Below are 18,730 nucleotides of genomic sequence, written 5' to 3'. Positions count from 1 at the left end.
AAGTTTTAAAACGTTTTATAGGGCTGGGATTGTGGCTCAGCAGTAGAGCACTCATCTCGCACATGCAAGGTCCTGGGTTCGATCCTCAGCACCACATAAAAATAAATAAATAAAATAAAAGTATTGTGTTCAACTACAACTAAAAAATATTTTAAAAAATTATAGTTGGTAAAGGGTCAGGTAGTAAATATCTTAGCTTTTGCAGGCTATGTGATTCACCTCTACTATAGCATGAAGGAGGCACAGATAGTACATAAACAATGAATGTGGCTATGTGCCAATGAAACCTTATTTATGGACACTGAAATAAAAATGTAGGACTGTGAATGTAGCTCAGTGGTCTAGCACTTGCCTAGCATGCATGAGGCTTTGGGATCAATCCTCAGTAACCACCCCCTCACACACATACACAAAGAATATAATAGAAAGCTTATAAGTATAATAGAAAGTATTTTTTTTTTAATTTTCTGTATTTAAAAATGTAAAATCATGGTAGAGCTCTTGTCTTGCATGCATGAGGCCCTGGGTTCTATCCTCAGCACCATATAAAAATAAATAAATAAAAATAAAGATATTGTGTCTGTGTACAACTAAAAAATAATTTAAAAATATGTAAAATCATTCTTAGCTTGTGGGTTGTATAAAAATAAGCAGTACAGATCTGGCCTTTGGGTTATAGTTGGCCATTTTCTAGTGGAAGACAATCAGATGAGAACTTTAACATGGATGTTTCCAGAGTTCAGAATTATTTTCTTCCATAAGTAGCATATTTTTTGTTCATTTATCATAGTCCTTACCACTTTCTGTCAAAAATCATCATTTTGTTGTACACTCAATCCAGGTGATTGTGCTCTCTTTAAAAAAAGAAAGAAATGTGCCATGTGCTTCCTTTAAGAGCCCACAGAGCATAGGTCTTCAAACTGTTTTGATTGAAAGAAACTGAATAGTGGGCAGAATAGATTGAATAGATGAAACTGTTCTGCAGTATCATTTGTACAAAACTGGCTTTGTTTAGGTCAAGGACTTTGAGTTTTGTTATAGACAGTTTGTAATTATTTATGTGTACTCTCATTTTCTTCTCCCTAATTACCTTTGTTTACTCATTTAAACTGCTTCCTGGGGCAATTCTTTTAGGAGCCAGCATATGAATCTCAGCAGGAAAACCAAGATTTTGGAAAGGTTTTTTTTTTCCATTTATGATTTTACTTATCTTTGAGATTGTTAGAAAAACTGGAAATATGGTCTTAGCATGAATTTTTAAAAACTTTTTTAAAAACTTCGAGCAATATTTTTCTTTTTATATGTTCATTTGATTTGTAGGAAAATATGGCTTTTAGAGAGTTAATTTGCTCCTTTTTTGTCTTAGTAATATCTTATGCTATCTTGTTTTGCATTTCATTAACTGCACAATAATCCTATGAAGTAAGTAGACAGAATAGAATCAAGATTCTTTAAGGTATAAGAATTTTTTAAAATTTCAAAGGCAATTTAATGCCCCCTCCCCCTAAAAAAACATTGTTTCAGCTCAGGTAACTGAGAAATAGAGGGAAGGATCTTTCTTCCAACTTTTGCTGAATTAGCTCTATTTTGAAAATGCTTAGAGGAGGACGATGAACTGTGAGCCCAACCAGGACTTGATGGAAGAAGAGTGGTACCCAGAAGGAGATGCTGAGCAGATGATAAATATTCTTTGAATTGGGTTTAGTGGCCATCTACATATGAAAAAAAGGAGGCATGAAGAAATGAAATAACTTTTCCAAGGTTACACTCTTGGTTGGTGGAAGAGGTGAAACAAACCCATGCCTCCTCACTTTATATAATGCCTCTACTCTTGTCTGTCTGTATAATCAAGTTATTTCCTTGATCTGTGTATCTTCATATCACCATTTCAATATAAAAGCTAGACCCTGGGCTGGGGTTTTGGCTCAGTGGTAAAAGCACTTGCATAGCAAGCATGAGGCCCTGGGTTCAAACCTCAGCACCATAAGTAAATAAAGAAATAAGACAAAGGTTAAATTAAAAAAAAAAAAAAAGCTAGAGCCTACAGGTTTAAACACTGTAATGTCATTCCTTTAAATCTTTTTGTTTTCTGCCTGTATATCAATAACTTCACATTGAAGAAACTATAGTTATGCCTGTCTTATTTCCTTCAGTATGTGTCAATACCACTGCTCTTGTAAAATAATCTAATGGTTTTCTGTAGCTTTGGTTTAGTTTTATTTTGGTTTTGGTCCCTCACATTTTAGGCATTTGATACCATCACTTTAAGGTATTTTTAGAAGGTGATCTTTAGAAAGAACACAAAATACGAATAAACATACACTGATAGGTAATTATGCCTAACATTCCTTATGTTTTTTGATAGGCATAAACATAATAAAAAGTTTTATTAAAAAGTGACTTATTTTTCTAAGGTAAATAGTTGATAGGGCAGAAAAAGGACTTTTCTATGGTAAATAGTTGATAGGGCAGAAAAAATCCGCCTTCCCAGGTGGATTCTAGTCTGGCTTTATCAATTAGAAGTTGTGAGACTGCCAGCAAAAGGATTAAACTCTTAACCTTAGTTGTACCCTCACTTGCAAAAAAAAAAAAAAGGAGTCTTATTTAAAGCAGTGTGTAGGCTGTAAGTTACAAAACAACATATATATGTCAGTACGCCAACATTTTTCCAAAATCTGGCTTTTCCTATGACATAAAAAGTATAGAAACATGTGAAAACTGTTAGCTTTAATAGGGATTTCCTCTTGTAAGAATTGAGTCAATTTTCCAAAAACTTCAACCCAGAACGTTTATATATGGTAACCACAGACACACACAATCCGCAGGCAAAATGGTTTCTTCTATTTTTCTGTTACCTAGTACTTGTTTTTATATTCTATGTGTGACTGGTTCCTTGTATCTCTGATGGGCAGTCAGAAATTTTCTTTTTGAAGAAAGGAAGTTACAATGAGAAGAGCATTTTAACTTTTGCTCATTACAAATGTTCCCCTAAGAATGATAGCTTTAGACCTTTCCCAGACTCAAGCCAGGGATGAGAGCCAAGCCAGGGATGCCACCGGAGGACCGCAGCGCCACCTCCTGGGGGTCCAGGCAGAGCTAACCAGGAGCAGCGGCTGAGGCTAGATTACTTGTAGAAGGTCTTCACGGCTCAGATGACTCAAACACACCTCAGACAGTTTCCGTGCACGAACCTACCCCAGAAAGTTCACCAGTCTTAGCCGTACCTCCCAAACCCCAAGCTCGCTCAGACTGCGCAGACACCCATTTCGAGAAAGGCAAGGGACGCAATAGAAGCGGGACTTCCTTCGGTGGGTGGAACTTTGCTCTGTGGGCGGGGCTTTACGCGGCTAGCGACAGCCGGCTCGGTAGAACACAATCTGCCCTGCGGGCGGGATTACGTCAGGTGGGTGGGAACCTGCTCGCAGATGTAGAATATGGCTTGGCGGGCGGGGCTTCATCCTCTCCATGGGCGGGACTCCTGTTGGTGGGCGGGGCATCGCTCTGTATACCGACCTGCTGAGAAGGGTAGGACTCCACCCTGTGGGTGGAGCACGCGTTCGAAGGGCGGGGCTTCGCTCTGCAAGGCTGTGGGCGGGAACTACGCTAAGTGGGCGGGGCCTCTTGTGTGAAGGCTAAGGTTGGACGGGATCTCGCCCTGTGGGCGGGACTTCTCTGAGTGCCAACCCGCAGGGTGGTTGACTCCGTCTCCTGGGCGGGGCTTAGCCCGGTGGGCGGAGCTACGACTTGGGAGAGGAACCTTGCGTGGATCCTCCCACCGGAACTTCCTGAACAGTGTGCCTGCAGATGGCGTCACCTGGAGCTTGAGCAGCTGCACGTTGGTATCGAAGATCTGGTGAGAGGTAAATGAAATTTTTTTGACTGGCTAGTTTTGAATTCGCTGGGTTTAAGGGAGGCCTGAGCCGGCATCGTGCCGCTGTGGCCCGGAGGGCTCGGTTTCATCATGCTCTACCTCTGGCAGCCCTAGTGGATAGCAGGCCTACAGACCCAGGCCCGAAATCCTGGTGCCACCCCTTAGCAATTTCCCAGTGTGGCACTGTCTGTTACGATCTCGATTTCCATGTGGTTATCAGAATTTTCTTTCTTTTTTTATATACTGGGGATTGAACCCAGGGACGCTTCCCCACTGAGTCATACCCTTTTTAAAAAATTTTGAGACAGGGCCTCGCTAAATTGCTGACGCCGATCTCGAACCTGCGATCCCCTTGCCTCAGCCTCTGGCGTCGCTGGGATTACAGATGTGCGCCACCACGCCTGGCTATAAAATTAGGAGGGTTCCCCGAAAAGGATATATAATTTTATGTTGGTTTGTTTTACGGTATGGGGGTTTGAACTCAAGAGGTTTTACCACTGACTTACGTGTATCCACATGTCATTTATTTTGAGACTAAGTGGTTGAGGCTGGCCTTGAACTTGCCAACGTGGGCCTTAAATTTGCAAATCTGCCTCAACCTCTGGAGTCGCTGGGATTACAGGCAAGGCCCTGAATTGCAGTTCTGCGCCACCGTGCCCAGCTATATATATTATTTGTAATATATTCTATAATTATGTGGCTGTGTGTGTTCCATAAACATATCAGTTCTGTTCTGTACCCAACATAGCAGTTGATTAATAAACGAACACTAGGTGCATGGATGGGTTTTAGTAACTATTGTAAATTTTAGATTACTGTACTTGAATGGTTTTAATGTGTATTTTCTGCTTCTTGTGTAATAATCATGTCTTCTCTACTGTATTCACTTCTTTTAAGAACATGTACCATTGGAGTTCAATAGCAGTGCTGTCTTTGTGAAGTTTTCTAAGGCTACATTAATGGAGGATATGAATTTCAGTCAAGAGATAAAATATGAGCAAAGAAGAGACAGGAAAAATATGGGAGTTGCCTTTAGCGATATTAGGCCAGGATGGTTAGTGCAGTGTATGTAGATATAGGAGTTAATATTTGGTAGATTTAGATGCCAGGCCGAGGCATATTTCTCTTTCTATATTAGTAGAGACAGTGAAGGTTTTTAAAATTGGGAAGGTTCATCACATGGCAATGTACAAGGTAGACTATTGTGAACTGGCTTAAGCAAGAGGTTGGCAAACTTTTGGTAAGGAGTCAGATACTAGCTATTTTAGGCTTTGTGGGCCATAGTTGTAATGGGAAAGCAACTATAGACAGCACACCATGAATGGATGAAGTTTTGTTTAAATAAATACTTTCAAAGATAGGTGCTTGGTCTGATTTAGTCTATAGGCACAGTTTGCCAATCTATGGTCTAAAAAAATGATTCTAGCAACTGCGGCTGTAGGCAATACTACACCATGTTTTTGAACTGATTTTTTATTTATATCTAAAAAGCAATATCACCCAACATTTGCACTGATCTAGTCTACGTGGCTTTAAATTCTGGTATCCGCTGGCACTAACAGTGTAATTTTGGGGCACTTCTACTTCTCTTTCCATCAGTTTTTTATCTGTGAAATGGGGATAACAGTACTTCTCACAAAGAGTTGTTGTGAGGAGTCAATGAGTTATAGCACATAAAATGTTAACATAGTGCTTGCACATATACCAAAAGCTCAGTATTAACTATTATTTTAAAAAATGTTCCTCACAAGCATTATTAAATCAGATGTGAGAGCTGTTTCTAAAGTTCAAGGCTAAATGTGTTTAGCTACAGAGGAAAGACAGTAAGTTTTTAGGGCAAGAACCTAATTTTGATGGGATGATCAGGCGAGAATGAGAGTAAAAAGGAGAAAGAAATCAAGGATACAAAGCAGTATGATAGGAACCAAAATAGTATTGTTAGTATGTCCACAAGCAGAGGGGTAGTTGATAATGGTTAACATTGTCAGATGCTGTAGAGAAAAAGTCATGTTGATAGTATGAATTCAACTACCATACATTAATTGAGTACCTCCTATGGTCAGATACTAGGGATATATTAAAGGATTGGTAAATATGCTGTACTCAATAGAGCAAAAAAATCTAGTCAGAGGGAAAGACCTTGAAATTGTTTAATATATAAGTAGTTTTTTAAATAATCAGGAATAAGATAGAATTCTTACGATACCTTTATTTTAAAACTAAGACTTAAATGAACTTAGTTCATAACGGTAGGCAGTTTAATTGAACTCCTTTTCTTTCTTCCTAGAAGATGGGCAAGAACAAATCAAGAGGGCAGAAGTCCCGGAATGTATTTCACATAGCCAGCCAAAAAAACTTTAAGGCTAAAAACAAAGCAAAACCAGTTACTACTAATCTTAAGAAGGTGAGTATTTGTTATTGTTTGCAAGGAAACCACAGTGGTAAAGCTCCTGAACAGCTGAATTCTATTGAAATCAGAAGTTCTTTTGTTTAAAAAACAAAAAATGGAAGAAAAATGTTTTCCTTTCTCAAATTCAAATGTAAAAAGGCATTTTAAGTCTAAGTGTGAGGCACTTAGTTATCACTTAATAAAGTGATAACTTTATTAGAGCACAGGAATCATTTTTTAAAATAAAAACTACTATATGGAAAACAGTTCTTATTTCTGAACCCTCTATTCAAGAACCTACTAATACAGCTCACATATGGAATGTCAGCCGGTACCCTTTATTTTTCTCCTGAGGAATTTTATCTTGGGACTCAAATGAAGATAAATTATTTTGTTTCTTGAAGTGCAAAATTTGAAAAGGAGTTTCTTTACCTTCTTTATATTTTAAAATATTTGAGTAATTTCCTCAAGTAGATATCTTTAACATTCTTTTAAGAAAATGTTTTCAAATTAAATAGTAGGTAGAGCCAGTTATCCAGGAGTCAGTGACTCTCACAGTAGTCATAGAAAAGATATTTTCTTTTAACTCATAAGCAGAGTTAAGCTTTTAATCCAGCAGTTTGGCTTTGTAAATGCTATAAAGGAAATAAATCTGAGTGATACCATGGGTTTGAAGTCGAGTTTTACATCAGATCATCTTCATAGTTGACAATGAAGCCAAGAGAAATAGGCTTTGCTAGGTAAGGTTGTAAGATTGCCAAACATTATATATGAGTGGTAAACTGAAGTTTGTGGTGATGAATTTAAAGTAAAGTCAGTCAGTTGGTTGTGACTTTTTTCTAGCTTCTGTTCTGGGCTTAACCAGGTTGCCAAGCAAGTTTGATCAAGGGAAAAATGAGAGGGGAAGTTGAGTGTAAAGAAGTTAAGTGATAAGATGATGGTCATGAAATCTGTGCTGGCTGAGGAGAAAACTAGGATAGAAGAGATGAAAAATCATGAAATTGTTGGGAGGTTTAAGAATTGTTAATAAACTAAATAAGCTATAAGGAGGGGAAGTAGTTGCGGAAGATATATAAGAGTAGCTGAGGTAGATAGTGGAAAAGGTCCCTGGAGGTGAGAAATTCAGAGGCCATATGATTAGATTTTTGATGTCACTAGGCATGAGAGGGGTAAGTGAGCCAAGGTTTGAAATATTTCATGAAGGATCAATAATTGTGGTGTTGGTAGGTGACAGCAATGAGTATGGGGTACCAGAATGTTCTCATGCTTATGGTGCAAAGGAGCTGAAGGTTTTAAGGAAAGAAATTGTTTTGATAGTATCACTGAATGTCAGAACACTACCCCCACCTCTTTGGAAGAGGGCTTCTGGGGGCTTCCATTAAGATAAGGTGGTCAAGGATTCAGAGTCTACTGAAAAAAGGGGACTAAAAGCATTTAAATCAGATTTGTTTTACAGATGAAGAATGATAGCAATGTCAGCCTCGAAAGACTGGTCACATATTGTGGCCTGCTTATGCCAATGATGTCTAGATAATGAAACATATCCGTCATTTTTAAAAATCCAAAACCTCTTAGCTAAAATTTCCAGGTAAGACTATAACAGATTTAGTGTGAATTTGTCCCATAATTTGGTAGCGTCAGTAACACTTTTTAGGTTTAACAAGAGTAAAGATGAATACATTTTATCTAATTATTATGAGATTGTGGATTACTCCCTTTTTTCTTTTTTAATAGATAAACATTGTGAATAATGAAAAAGTTAACCGAGTGAATAAAGCTTTTGTGAACATACAGAAGGAACTTGCACACTTCTCAAGAGGCCTTTCTCTGGAACCTCTCCAGAAAGAACTGGCAAGTAGAAATCATTAAAAATGAAAACTTCCCATTTTCAAAGCCTATAAATTGAATGAAATTTTTAGTAGTTGGCTTTATAGTATATTTGGCTTTGTAGTATGTATGGCATATGCATTCATATTCGACTCTGAAACATTTAGACTGAATATATGAATTTATTGTTCTACTTCCAAAAGGTGTGGACTAGAAGAAATTAAAATGGATGGGCATAGTGGTGCACACCTGTAATCCCAGCTACTTGGGAGGCTGAGGCATGAGGATCATAAGTTCAAAGCCAGCCTTGGAAATTTAGCAAGATCCTTTTTCAAAAAAATAAGTGATTGGGGATGTAGTTCATTTAGTGGCACAGTGTAGTTTAGGTCCTCAGTTAAAAAAAAAAAAAAAGAGAGAGAGAAAGAGAAAATTAAGAAAGAGAAAATTAAACTGGGTAATAGATTATACACAAATTATTTTTGTTGTTATCTAAATTTTTAACTAATACTTTTCTCCCTTCAGAGTCTTCAGCATCATGAAAATGAACCAGTTAATGTTGATGAAGCTACAAGATTAATGGCTCAGTTGTAATGTAATGGTGATGTATCAAATTCCCCTTCAAAAGACCAATAAATTAAATGTTTTATACAACTTTATTTTTAAAAATCTTGTTAATGTACAAGCATTGGCACATTTTAAAAACAAACTACATAAACAGATCTTTCCTATACTCTAGGAAAGTGGAATGTCAGAAGTCAACAAAATGTGATAAACTTAAAGTGCTAAAACAGAAGGCACTTCACAAAATCTGTTCACTGAAACAGTTACATATCCTCATTTACATCCTTCATTTTATAAGTGGCAGTGAATGTCTGTTTGGATTGAAGGATATTCAGAAATCGTTTCATGGCAGTAAAAATACTAGAGAAACAGTGATTAGCCCTTGGCCAACATTTTTTGTTTTGATGTCTTGAAGTCTACTTTTATCTTCCTCTCATAAGAGGAGAAAACAGAAGGATTCAGAATTGAAGGAAAACTAAAATCCAAAAATGTAACTAATTGTTTGTAGGGGAGGCTGGTAGATATTAAATCATTTTTCCCCTATCGCATCAGAGCCCTTTGTTTTTATGGTTGAAGTTTTGTGAAGTAAAAAAGAAAGTATTAGAGAAGAACACTTCAGAATCAGTGAACTAAAAGGTGTTACATTCATTATTTTAAATACTTAGGTTATTAAGAAATCTAAAATGTTACACAGTTAGAGGTAGATAACAGTCCCAAGTTTCCACAGAATCTAATAATTTAGTATCTGGACATCAAACAGATCGCAAACTCCTTCATTATCATCTAAATTAAAGTTGTAGTCATCTGCCGGTGTAGGAGAAAGCCGTAAGAGAGGAAACACTGCAAACAAGAATGAACTCAATGTTAAGGATGCATAATGATGTTTAACGTAAAATAGTATCAGATATATCAATTCAAATGATCTCCTAGGTTACACATGATTTTTTAAAAATTACGTATAAAATAATGATCATTAATGACCAATTTTAACATAAACTTTGAAAGATTCTCACATAAAGACAATTTATACATTGGTTAAATAAGGTTAAAATTTTTATTGGTTGAACTTATCACTTAAACACATAATCTAAAAATTCTGTGAAGTATATTGCTGATGTATGCACTAGATTTAAAATTTGCTGATGTTCTCTTAAGTCATTACTGTACCACTTGCTAACTTAACTGCAACCACTTCCTAGGTCTCTGCTAACTTTGTTAGGAACCAGGACTCTGAATCTAAGAACTAAATAGAAAAGTGGAAGCCCAGAGAGAAACTATTAATTAGTATATTTTAGTTAATTTCATATTAGGTAATGCGATGGCTAATATTAGTAATAGTTTGGTGATTCACATCGGTGGCTTGATAATGGTGTGGGTTTTACTTATTGATTTCAACATACTATTTTACTCTTCTTGGGCCAGATTCTTCAGGGGTGCAAAGTGCTAGTTAGGAGTTTATTTAGTAAAAGTAGTAAATCTCCCTTTATGGACTCCTTCCCCTTGAGATGCAAGCAAAGAGAAATAAATTCTGAATAACAGCTCTGATTTACTATAAAGTACTTTATTAAGGGAGAATCTTCATGCATCATAGGAAAGCAATTAGAAAATAAAGGTTCTTCATTTCTCTTAAATCACATGGCACTTAAAAATAGTAGGAAAGTATTATTGATTTAAATAAAGTAGTATAATTTTAAACTGCTTACCATCAGAAGACATTAACTCATCAATGATATCTCCACTGAGAGATCCTGCTGGAAAAAGAAATGTGACAAATTTTATTATGTCTGTTTATGAACTTTAGAAAAAGGCTATTATATTTAAACACACAGTCACAATACCAGGTTCACTGACAAAGAAAATTCACTAGAATTTTGTGAAAAGATCATTTTCATGAGTACCTACTTTGTGCCTGGCATTACTTTTAAACTTACAAACTCAAGATGCAGACCAAGACTAATTTCTTCCAAAATAAACTCAGTTTTATAAAGTCTGGTGTTATAATTCTCCGAGACACACAACCTTAAAACTTCAACATCACTTTCCATTATTCCTATTCACTTTATCTACAGATCTCGCACATGAAATGTTAAGTATTTTGCCTAAATTGTATTTCTCAAAATCTGTTCATGATTTCTCTCTCCAATCCCAGTAGCATCACATTATTTTGACCTTACTGTTCCAGCACAGTTGCATAATCACAAATAATTTTCAATCTCCATAGCCTCTTGTCTCTTCTGCTTCCTCAAAGCATCTTCTTAGTTCATTATTCCTGTGCTCACCACTGTGTAGCTCTAATTGTACCATTTTCCTTTGTTACAGATCTTAACTAGTTCATTGGCTAAAGTCTTAACTCATTACTCTGATGTTCAAGGCTTTCTTTAATCTGTCCCAAAATTATTTTCCTCACTATTTCCAAATGTAAGTGCATATATAGGAACCAAATACTAAAAAAAAAAAAAAAAAATTAATACTCTGGAAACGTTAAATTAGTACATACAATTTGGTCCATATAATTATGCCTAAGGCATATAAAGATTGCCTGCTTAATTCATGCTAATTAGACTAAAAACTTCTAAGGACTACACCTTCAATTGTGCATTTCTATTATTTCTGGTTCAGAAATACAGAGGAAGGAAGGAGAGAATATGGGCAACAAGAACAAAAAAGTAATCCCACGTCTAGTTACGTCTTCTCAACTTCACTTTTTTAACTATTCTGAACTCCCATAGTAGCAGCAACAAGGCATCCCATAGGTAAACAACAATTTGCATTATGTATAGTAGTTTCTAACATGACAGCTATAGTAGCACAACTAATTCATTCATTAAAAAAAATCATTGCTACTCCATATCACACTCCCTTTATTTGGAATCAATAAGAAGTTGTTATAGACCCAGCCCTGGAACCAAGGGAAAACACTGGGTTCCAAGGCATTTTTTTTTTTTTTTAATAAATTTAAGAATTGTCACTCCTATCTCCTGATACCCAGTGTTTAGTGTTTTAGTTATATATCATCTCATAGTTGAAACAATTTAGAAAGGCATTACATAGGAAAGAAGAGTTCCTATGTAATTGGTGTTGACACCATTTATCAACTCTAAAACTAAGCTTCCCTAAAAAAAAAAGTACAACAAAGAACATGGAGAAATGGGAGGTCACTATGTTCTCAATTTTTCTTAAGTAGTTAAAGCACATTTTTATCTAGACTTACTGAGATAATGACCTTACCAAGTAAACTTAAAAGGAACAAATTTGACTTAATTAATCCTAAAAATGGAATTCTAAAGGAAACAGCAAACCCTGATGCCCATAAATATCATGCTAAGTATCAACAGTTCTTTACACAATCATAAACACAATATATCTTATTAGATATTTCTGAATTGTGTATATATTGATATATATGTACATGCATATATAAAACAAATCTTTGGCAATATAATTAAAGAGTGTTTTAAACTTTTTCTCATAAGCACATAAGAGATACTAAATTAATACATGTTGATTAAATTAAACTCATGCTTTTGCCTCCCATATTAGATGACAAGAATAATATCACAAATAATAAATCTCCAACTTACATAATAATCATATTTTCCCCTCTACTTTTAAAAAATTTTCCCTTCTACTTTCCCCTGAACCCACCTGAAGATATTTCTGTAGCTGGTATCTGCTGAAGATTCTGGCTTCTTTCAGAGACATGTTGCTCAGGCAGGTTCTGAGCTGCTATGTTCGGTTTTTGTGGAGTCACTGGAGTTGAGGACTGAGAGGAAGGCTGTGTGAGGTCATCAGGTGGGGGAACAGGAAAAACCACAGGCTTAGATGAACTGGACTCTTTATTTATAAGCAGCACGTGGATAGGTCCTGAATGACTCTTTAAATTGATCTGGTATTTCTTTTGTCCATTCTGACCCTTTGAAATTATTGGGTGTAAACAAAGTAATAAATATTAATATTTAAGCTATCCTGAAACATTAAAAATTAAGCAAAGGCATTAAGTACTAATTGAAATCATACAACAACATAAACTCATAAAGCTGAAATGTAAAGATGAGTAGAACGGGATATTGATGGCTCTAAACAACTGGCCACTAAAAAGTAAGCTTTTCTCTAGTACTGATCATCAGAAACTCTCAGCTATAGAATTCTGACAGCCATACACTTTTCACTGTGTGTAATCCTATCTGTCCATGCTTAGCAGTCCCTCAAGCATTCTCTACAAGCACGAGTTCTATCCCCTGTAGTTACCCACCATGAACAAAGTCAATGACTTTTTTTTATAGAGATATAAATATAAAATCCCTCCATTTCAAAAGTAATTTATATCCCGAAACTATAAAATGTTGTAACATAAATGCCTAAATACAATCATTACTCATTCCTTGATGAACTCTAAATCAAATAAAGTCAAACATTTTTTTAAATTTGTAATCAACACTGAATAGTTTATTCAGTTACTTCTATAATTCTACCACTGACAACATCCAAATTCAGATATCAATATTTTCAAATATAAAACTTGAAAACAGTAACTCAAACGTTAACTATTAGCTCGTGTTCAGCTCAAGAGAATGTATTTCTCTTGAGATAAGAAATCCATTTTTCCCATTTACTTAAAAGCTATACTACTTACCATTTCTGGAATAGGTACCTCCAGCTGTGTACCAGAAGGTGCTTGAATGGCCAAAAGTGTATCACCTGGTCAAAAAAGAAAAATATTAGAATTAATGTTGATCAGGATATAAGGGCCAGACTTTGAGCTGTTAAGATTTTTATCTTCTGGATGCTGTATTTTACTATTCATAAATCCATATATTTTATCTGTATTATTTATTTGATCACTTTAATTCATTTTTCTATTTGGTGAAGGACAAGTGTCAAGGAATTCTGGTTTTGTTGTTGTTTAATATGAAGTCCAATTATTTCAGCACTATTTGTTGGAAAGACTGACCTTTACTCATTGGATTACTTTGCTCAAAATCAATTCATGTATGTGTGGGTCGTTTTTGAAATTCTGAATTCTGTGCCATTTTTTCCTACATGTCCATTTTTATGCCAAAAACATACTGTCTTCAATTTTTAAATCAGGTAATCTGAGTCCTTCAGTTCTATTCTTTTACACTCATGTTGGTTATTCTAAGTGCTTTGTATTTCCATATAAATGTCGTAATTTGCTAGCAAATTTCTGAAAGAAAGAAAGAAAGAAAGAAGGAGCAAAGAAGGAAAGAAAGAAAAAGAAAGAAAGAAAATAAAGAAGAAGGAGAAAGAGAAAAACCACTATAGATATTTGGACTGGGAGAAAACAAAGAGAGAAAGAAAAAGACTATATAGGCCAGAATGGAGGCTCAGGATTAAGAAGTTTGGGTTTAAATCTCAGACTAGATAACCTTGGATCCTATAAAATAGGGGACATATAACTAATTGCATAGGTTTATTTTGAGTATTAAATGAGGTAATACATGTATTCATGGGTCATAGGAGAGTAAATTGTGTTAGCTCTATTACTTTCAACAAATTCAACTCAACTCAATATAAAGTCTGATTCTTCAAATCTTTTGGCCTCAAATAAGTAATACTGTTTACTTGAAATATTTAAACTATTTAAATAGCTGAAAAATTAGAGATTAGGTAAGAAAGTAAAATGTTGGCCTTAAATTAATTTATTTTTGAAGCCAAATTTTACAGACTGATTTCTGTGGAACTGAAGATTAACAAAAAATTCTCCAAACTTTCTTGGAGAATGTGTAAGAACTATCCTGACAAAACAGAACAATAAACCCACACACATTTCCAACAGTCTTTATGGAGGGTCAGATTCTGCTTGATAAGGAAACTTGCCATTTGTGTTTGTATGTAAGTGTATATAATACATACAGCTATACTTTTAATAAACATGGATACAGAATTAAATATCAATATGTATGCAGATTTCATTTTACTTATGTTTTGGGAATACAAGTCCCTACCTCATTTTAGTTATTAAAACATGATATTATCATTTCAAGGGGTAAACATGGGGGCAGAGGGTGGAATGGGAATAGGAAGAATTTTCCAGGTTATAAAAAAGATTCATCTAATTCTTTCCACATGCTTTCTTTGGGTTCCATTTGTGACCAGCTCATCTGCTATGTACAGTTTCATACAGTGCTGAAAAGAACTGTGTTCTTGTTCAAGTTTTGGTCATTGACTTTGAAATTACTTGGTCACTGACTTTGGAATTACTGTTCAATCCTGCTTTGATTTAGATTCCTCTCCACCCCCTGGCCCTCTTCCCCTCCTGCACTTGGGTTTATGCCTAACAATGGAGCCAATGAATTGAAAGCTGTGAAAAGCAGTTATTTCCATGAAAACTGAAACAAAAGCAGCCTATCAATACACAACACTATAGAATAAGAAAAAATATCTACAAATTCCTCCTGAAACTGACAACTAAGGCTGAGTGCATGAGAAACTCTGAATTGTTCTACAATCAACAGGAGAAGAACATAGGGAAAAGTAATTACTTACCATTAAAGCAATTACAGATGTCTTCATGAGTCACATAGGAAAATGTACTGTCGTAAGAGTTAAGGAACAGCAATTTATATCAAGGTCCACACAATAAATTAAAGTAATAAATCTGAAGATCAAAAGAATTCAATCACCAAATGTATAAAGGGGCTGCCATACATGGTCAGATAATAAGGAATGGGAGTCTGGAAAAGCAGATGGTCCACAAGAGGAGTTCTTTTCCTTTGCTTTGAGAAGCCTCCATTATGATTTCCGGGACATCTGAGGGTTCTTGGGATAGAGATGGAAAAACAGTGTCCACACCAGGGGCCTGGGGCAGGAGGCAGGAAAGCAATGGATGGGAAAAGGACAGGAGTGGAGAGCAACCATACAAGCTTCCACATCAAGACTTTTCTTGGGCCACTGTTTGTTTCATGCTCCTTTCCCAATCAGGTATAGACAGGGAGAAGCTTGAGAAAACAAATTTATTATACTCCCAGGTCCAAGAGACAGAAGGCATGTAGGCCATGTTGGGAAGATGTTAAGGTAGTCAGGAGGCAGAGAATAGGGGAGAAGAGAAAGCATCAGGTTAGAACCTTTGTTAGGGTTTCCACGAGGACAGCAGGGCAAGAAGAATGAAAATTTCAGGAGTGGCTAGTTTGAAAAATTTTGGCAGTCTCTATGCTACCCTTGTTTTCCAGCCCTGGAAGAATGAAAGCAGAATATTGCCTCCTTGAGACTATGGGTCAGACAGAGGAGTAGAGCTCAGGACTGGTTAGTCTGTGTATCAAAATGCCTGCTCCTCACTGAGTCATTCTAAGAATTGGAGCCCCCAGAGAGGCAGCTTCTCCCCAGCCTGAAAGATTTTTATAAGATGTCAAATATCTTATAACCCACTTGAATCAAATGTATGAAATATGATATGTCAAGAACTATGTAATGTTTTGAACTAATAAAAATTTAAAAATTAAAAATTTTTTTTAAAAAAAGATGTCAAATATTATACTACACAAAAAAATCATACATACATACATTTAAGACACAGTCATGGTTTGGAAAATCATGGATGGACAGAGCTATAAGATTGTAAAACAGGGAACCAAAGTCAAAGATCACCTACTTCAATGGTTTTTGAATCCTGGGGGCTCTACAGGACATAGCTAAAACCCCCAATGTTCTCACACACTTAAGGAGTTCTGATCCATAGAAAGGAAATAACAAATAAGACCATGACCTGTCCACCAAATACAACATGAAAAATAAATTATGTTGTACACATTAGTAAAAACTGCACAAGGTGGTACATATAAACTGTAGTTAAAGATTTCATGAGAAGTGGATGTGGTGGTGCACACCTATAATCCCAAAGATTTGGGAGGCTGAGATAGGAGGATAACAAAGTTCAAAGCCACCTCAGCAACTTAGCAAGGCCCTGTCTCGAAATAAAAACCAAAAAGAGCTGGGAATGTGGCTAAGTGGTTAAGTGTCCCTGTACCCACCCCCCACCAAAAAAAAAAGGTTTCATGAAAGTACTAGTAAATTCACAAACCACCAAAATCACAAGTATCTCTGAGTAGGTAGTGGTTTGTAAGAAATACATGGAGTACATCACATTTTTCTCCAAACACAATATGGTTACAAAAAGATATTGTCCTCCAGTATAAAGTATCTTTGACAAAATATCAGGCAGAAAGCACCATGAATCAACTGTGGACCCATATATCTCATCTTCAAAATTAATTTTTCAAAACTTTTGAGAGTTGCTGAATTTTGACCACTTCAGGATATTAGAACATAATTATTTAAAAATATGTATGCACTTAGCACTATTCACAGACACTTCCCCCCATCCTAAGCACACTCTGGCAAATACAGTGCATCCTTATCAATAGGTGAATTGAAAATAGATTAAATTTCTCCCTTCAATGCAACACAGAAATAATGTTAATATACTATGTAAATTAAAAAGCTAATATTTATAAATTATTAGAAGGATATTACAGAATGTTGTATTCATTTACAAAAGTCTAAAACACCAGAATAAAATAACTGACCTTTAGACTAGAACACTGTATTATATACATACATATTCTACAGCTGTATGTATGACTTATTTGAAAGGATATCTATTATTAATGGAGTCGTCCATCACATTTTTGATGCTTTGTTGTAGCCACAACTTCTGCTGATCAAGTTCTCTTTCCTTTAGTTCTAAATCTTCAATCTCAGCTTTAAGAAATCTTAATCTGTCTATAACTTCTTTAGTATTACAGCCAGCACCTACACCTCTTGAAAACATAGAGAATTAACATTCCCAAGTCAGTCCTAGGTTAACATACTTAAATTTTGTAATAATAAAACTAGTTTATTAAATCAAGCATTAAAATCTTTACAAAACATCAACACAATAGCTCCGAACCTACTTTCTTGAAAAATTGACTGACAAGAATCACCAAATTACAAAAATTCTCAGTATGCTGTAGAATATTCGACATCTTCTGGAACATCAGTCTGGTGATTGAGGTACCAAATAGATGTTAAAGCTAAATGGTCACACCTAGCCGTCTCATGATGTTGGTAAAACAAATTACAACCTTTTGGTATTTTGGTGGAATTTTGGCTAATAAAACAAAACCCTAAGGTCAAAGAGGGCACTCTGAAGAACAAAATGTATTTGTCATAAATTACAACCATGCAACAGTTAATAACATCATGAATCTTAATTATTATTTAGAAGACATTCTTTTTAAAAAAATTTTTTTTCAATTGTTGAGGGACCTTTATTTATTTATATGTGGTGCTGAGAATCAAATCCAGTGCCTTACACATGCTAGGCAAGCGCTCTACCCCTGAGCCAGAACCCCAACACCTAGAAGACATATCCTCATGTGTAAGATGTAGTTCCTGTTTTCAAAGAGTTTCTCTTCATTGGGTACAGACCTGGGCTGTAATCAGGGGGATTAAGAATACAAAGAAGTATGCAATGTGTGCCAAATGAATAAGCAGCTTGAGGAAGATGATAAGATTTGACCTTTGGGTATAAATTAAGTAACAAAGAGAGGAAAGGAACATTCTAACAGTAGAGACATACATAGAGGCCATAGGAGTGTCCAGGAGAAAAGATGAGAGGCCTGGTGTGACCAGAAAGCTGAAATAAAGAGTATTTGGAGGAAGAAATGTCAGAAAGATCAAATTTTACAGAGCAAAATAAAGGTTTTTAGAATAGGGTGCTGGTTTGTTACTTACTTCCATTGGATACTATTTTTTGACTTTTTTTCAATCAGATCAATTCCTTCTAAGACATTGGTGATATCATAAATTCTTCTTTTTTGCCTCACAGCTAAAGTATCTGCAGCCTGTTTGGAAAAAACAAGCAAACAAATAGAACAATGAAATAAAGGACATCATATTTTAAAGCCAAAATAGGTTGATTATTAGGTTTACAGCATGAGAGTACAATCCCAAATATGACCCAGTCAGGTGCTTGGGTACAATAGCTGGATATGTTCAAAGCATCTCCTGAACATTAACAATACCACAAAAACTTTTTCTACTTAAGAGCTAGAAGATGTTGGATGGGGGGGGGGGGGGGG

The 18,730-nt window shown here is 35.6% G+C and overlaps 2 protein-coding genes across 3 annotated transcripts; one reads left to right on the top strand and one right to left on the bottom strand.

Annotated features, from left to right (window-relative positions):
• The first annotated feature begins 3,704 nt into the window (after positions 1–3,704).
• Rbis (ribosomal biogenesis factor) lies at positions 3,705–8,743 on the top strand. Of its 2 annotated transcripts, none has more exons than XM_015485927.2 (4): positions 3,705–3,860; positions 6,159–6,275; positions 7,995–8,111; positions 8,610–8,743. In XM_015485927.2, exons 2-4 carry the CDS (start codon positions 6,162–6,164, stop codon positions 8,676–8,678), a joined length of 300 nt encoding a protein of 99 aa, XP_015341413.1. In that variant the 5' UTR covers positions 3,705–3,860; positions 6,159–6,161; the 3' UTR covers positions 8,679–8,743. The 2 variants fall into 2 exon arrangements, with proteins under 2 accessions (XP_015341413.1, XP_015341414.1); XM_015485928.2 differs by having other exon boundaries at positions 3,717–3,860; positions 6,162–6,275.
• On the bottom strand, positions 8,722–18,541 carry E2f5 (E2F transcription factor 5; the record flags this gene model as incomplete). The annotated part of the gene is made up of 7 exons (XM_015485926.2): positions 8,722–9,488; positions 10,352–10,396; positions 12,294–12,561; positions 13,282–13,346; positions 15,156–15,199; positions 17,264–17,425; positions 18,384–18,541. Coding segments are annotated over 7 exons (852 nt in total), but the record flags the coding sequence as incomplete, so codon positions are not given.
• Positions 18,542–18,730: the final 189 nt, after the last annotated feature.

This window comes from Marmota marmota, unplaced genomic scaffold (assembly GCF_001458135.2).
Source record: "Marmota marmota marmota unplaced genomic scaffold, marMar, whole genome shotgun sequence".
NCBI lineage: Eukaryota > Metazoa > Chordata > Mammalia > Rodentia > Sciuridae > Marmota > Marmota marmota.
The sequence above is the reverse complement of the archived record's forward strand: the minus strand, read 5'-3'. Positions and strand labels throughout refer to the sequence as shown.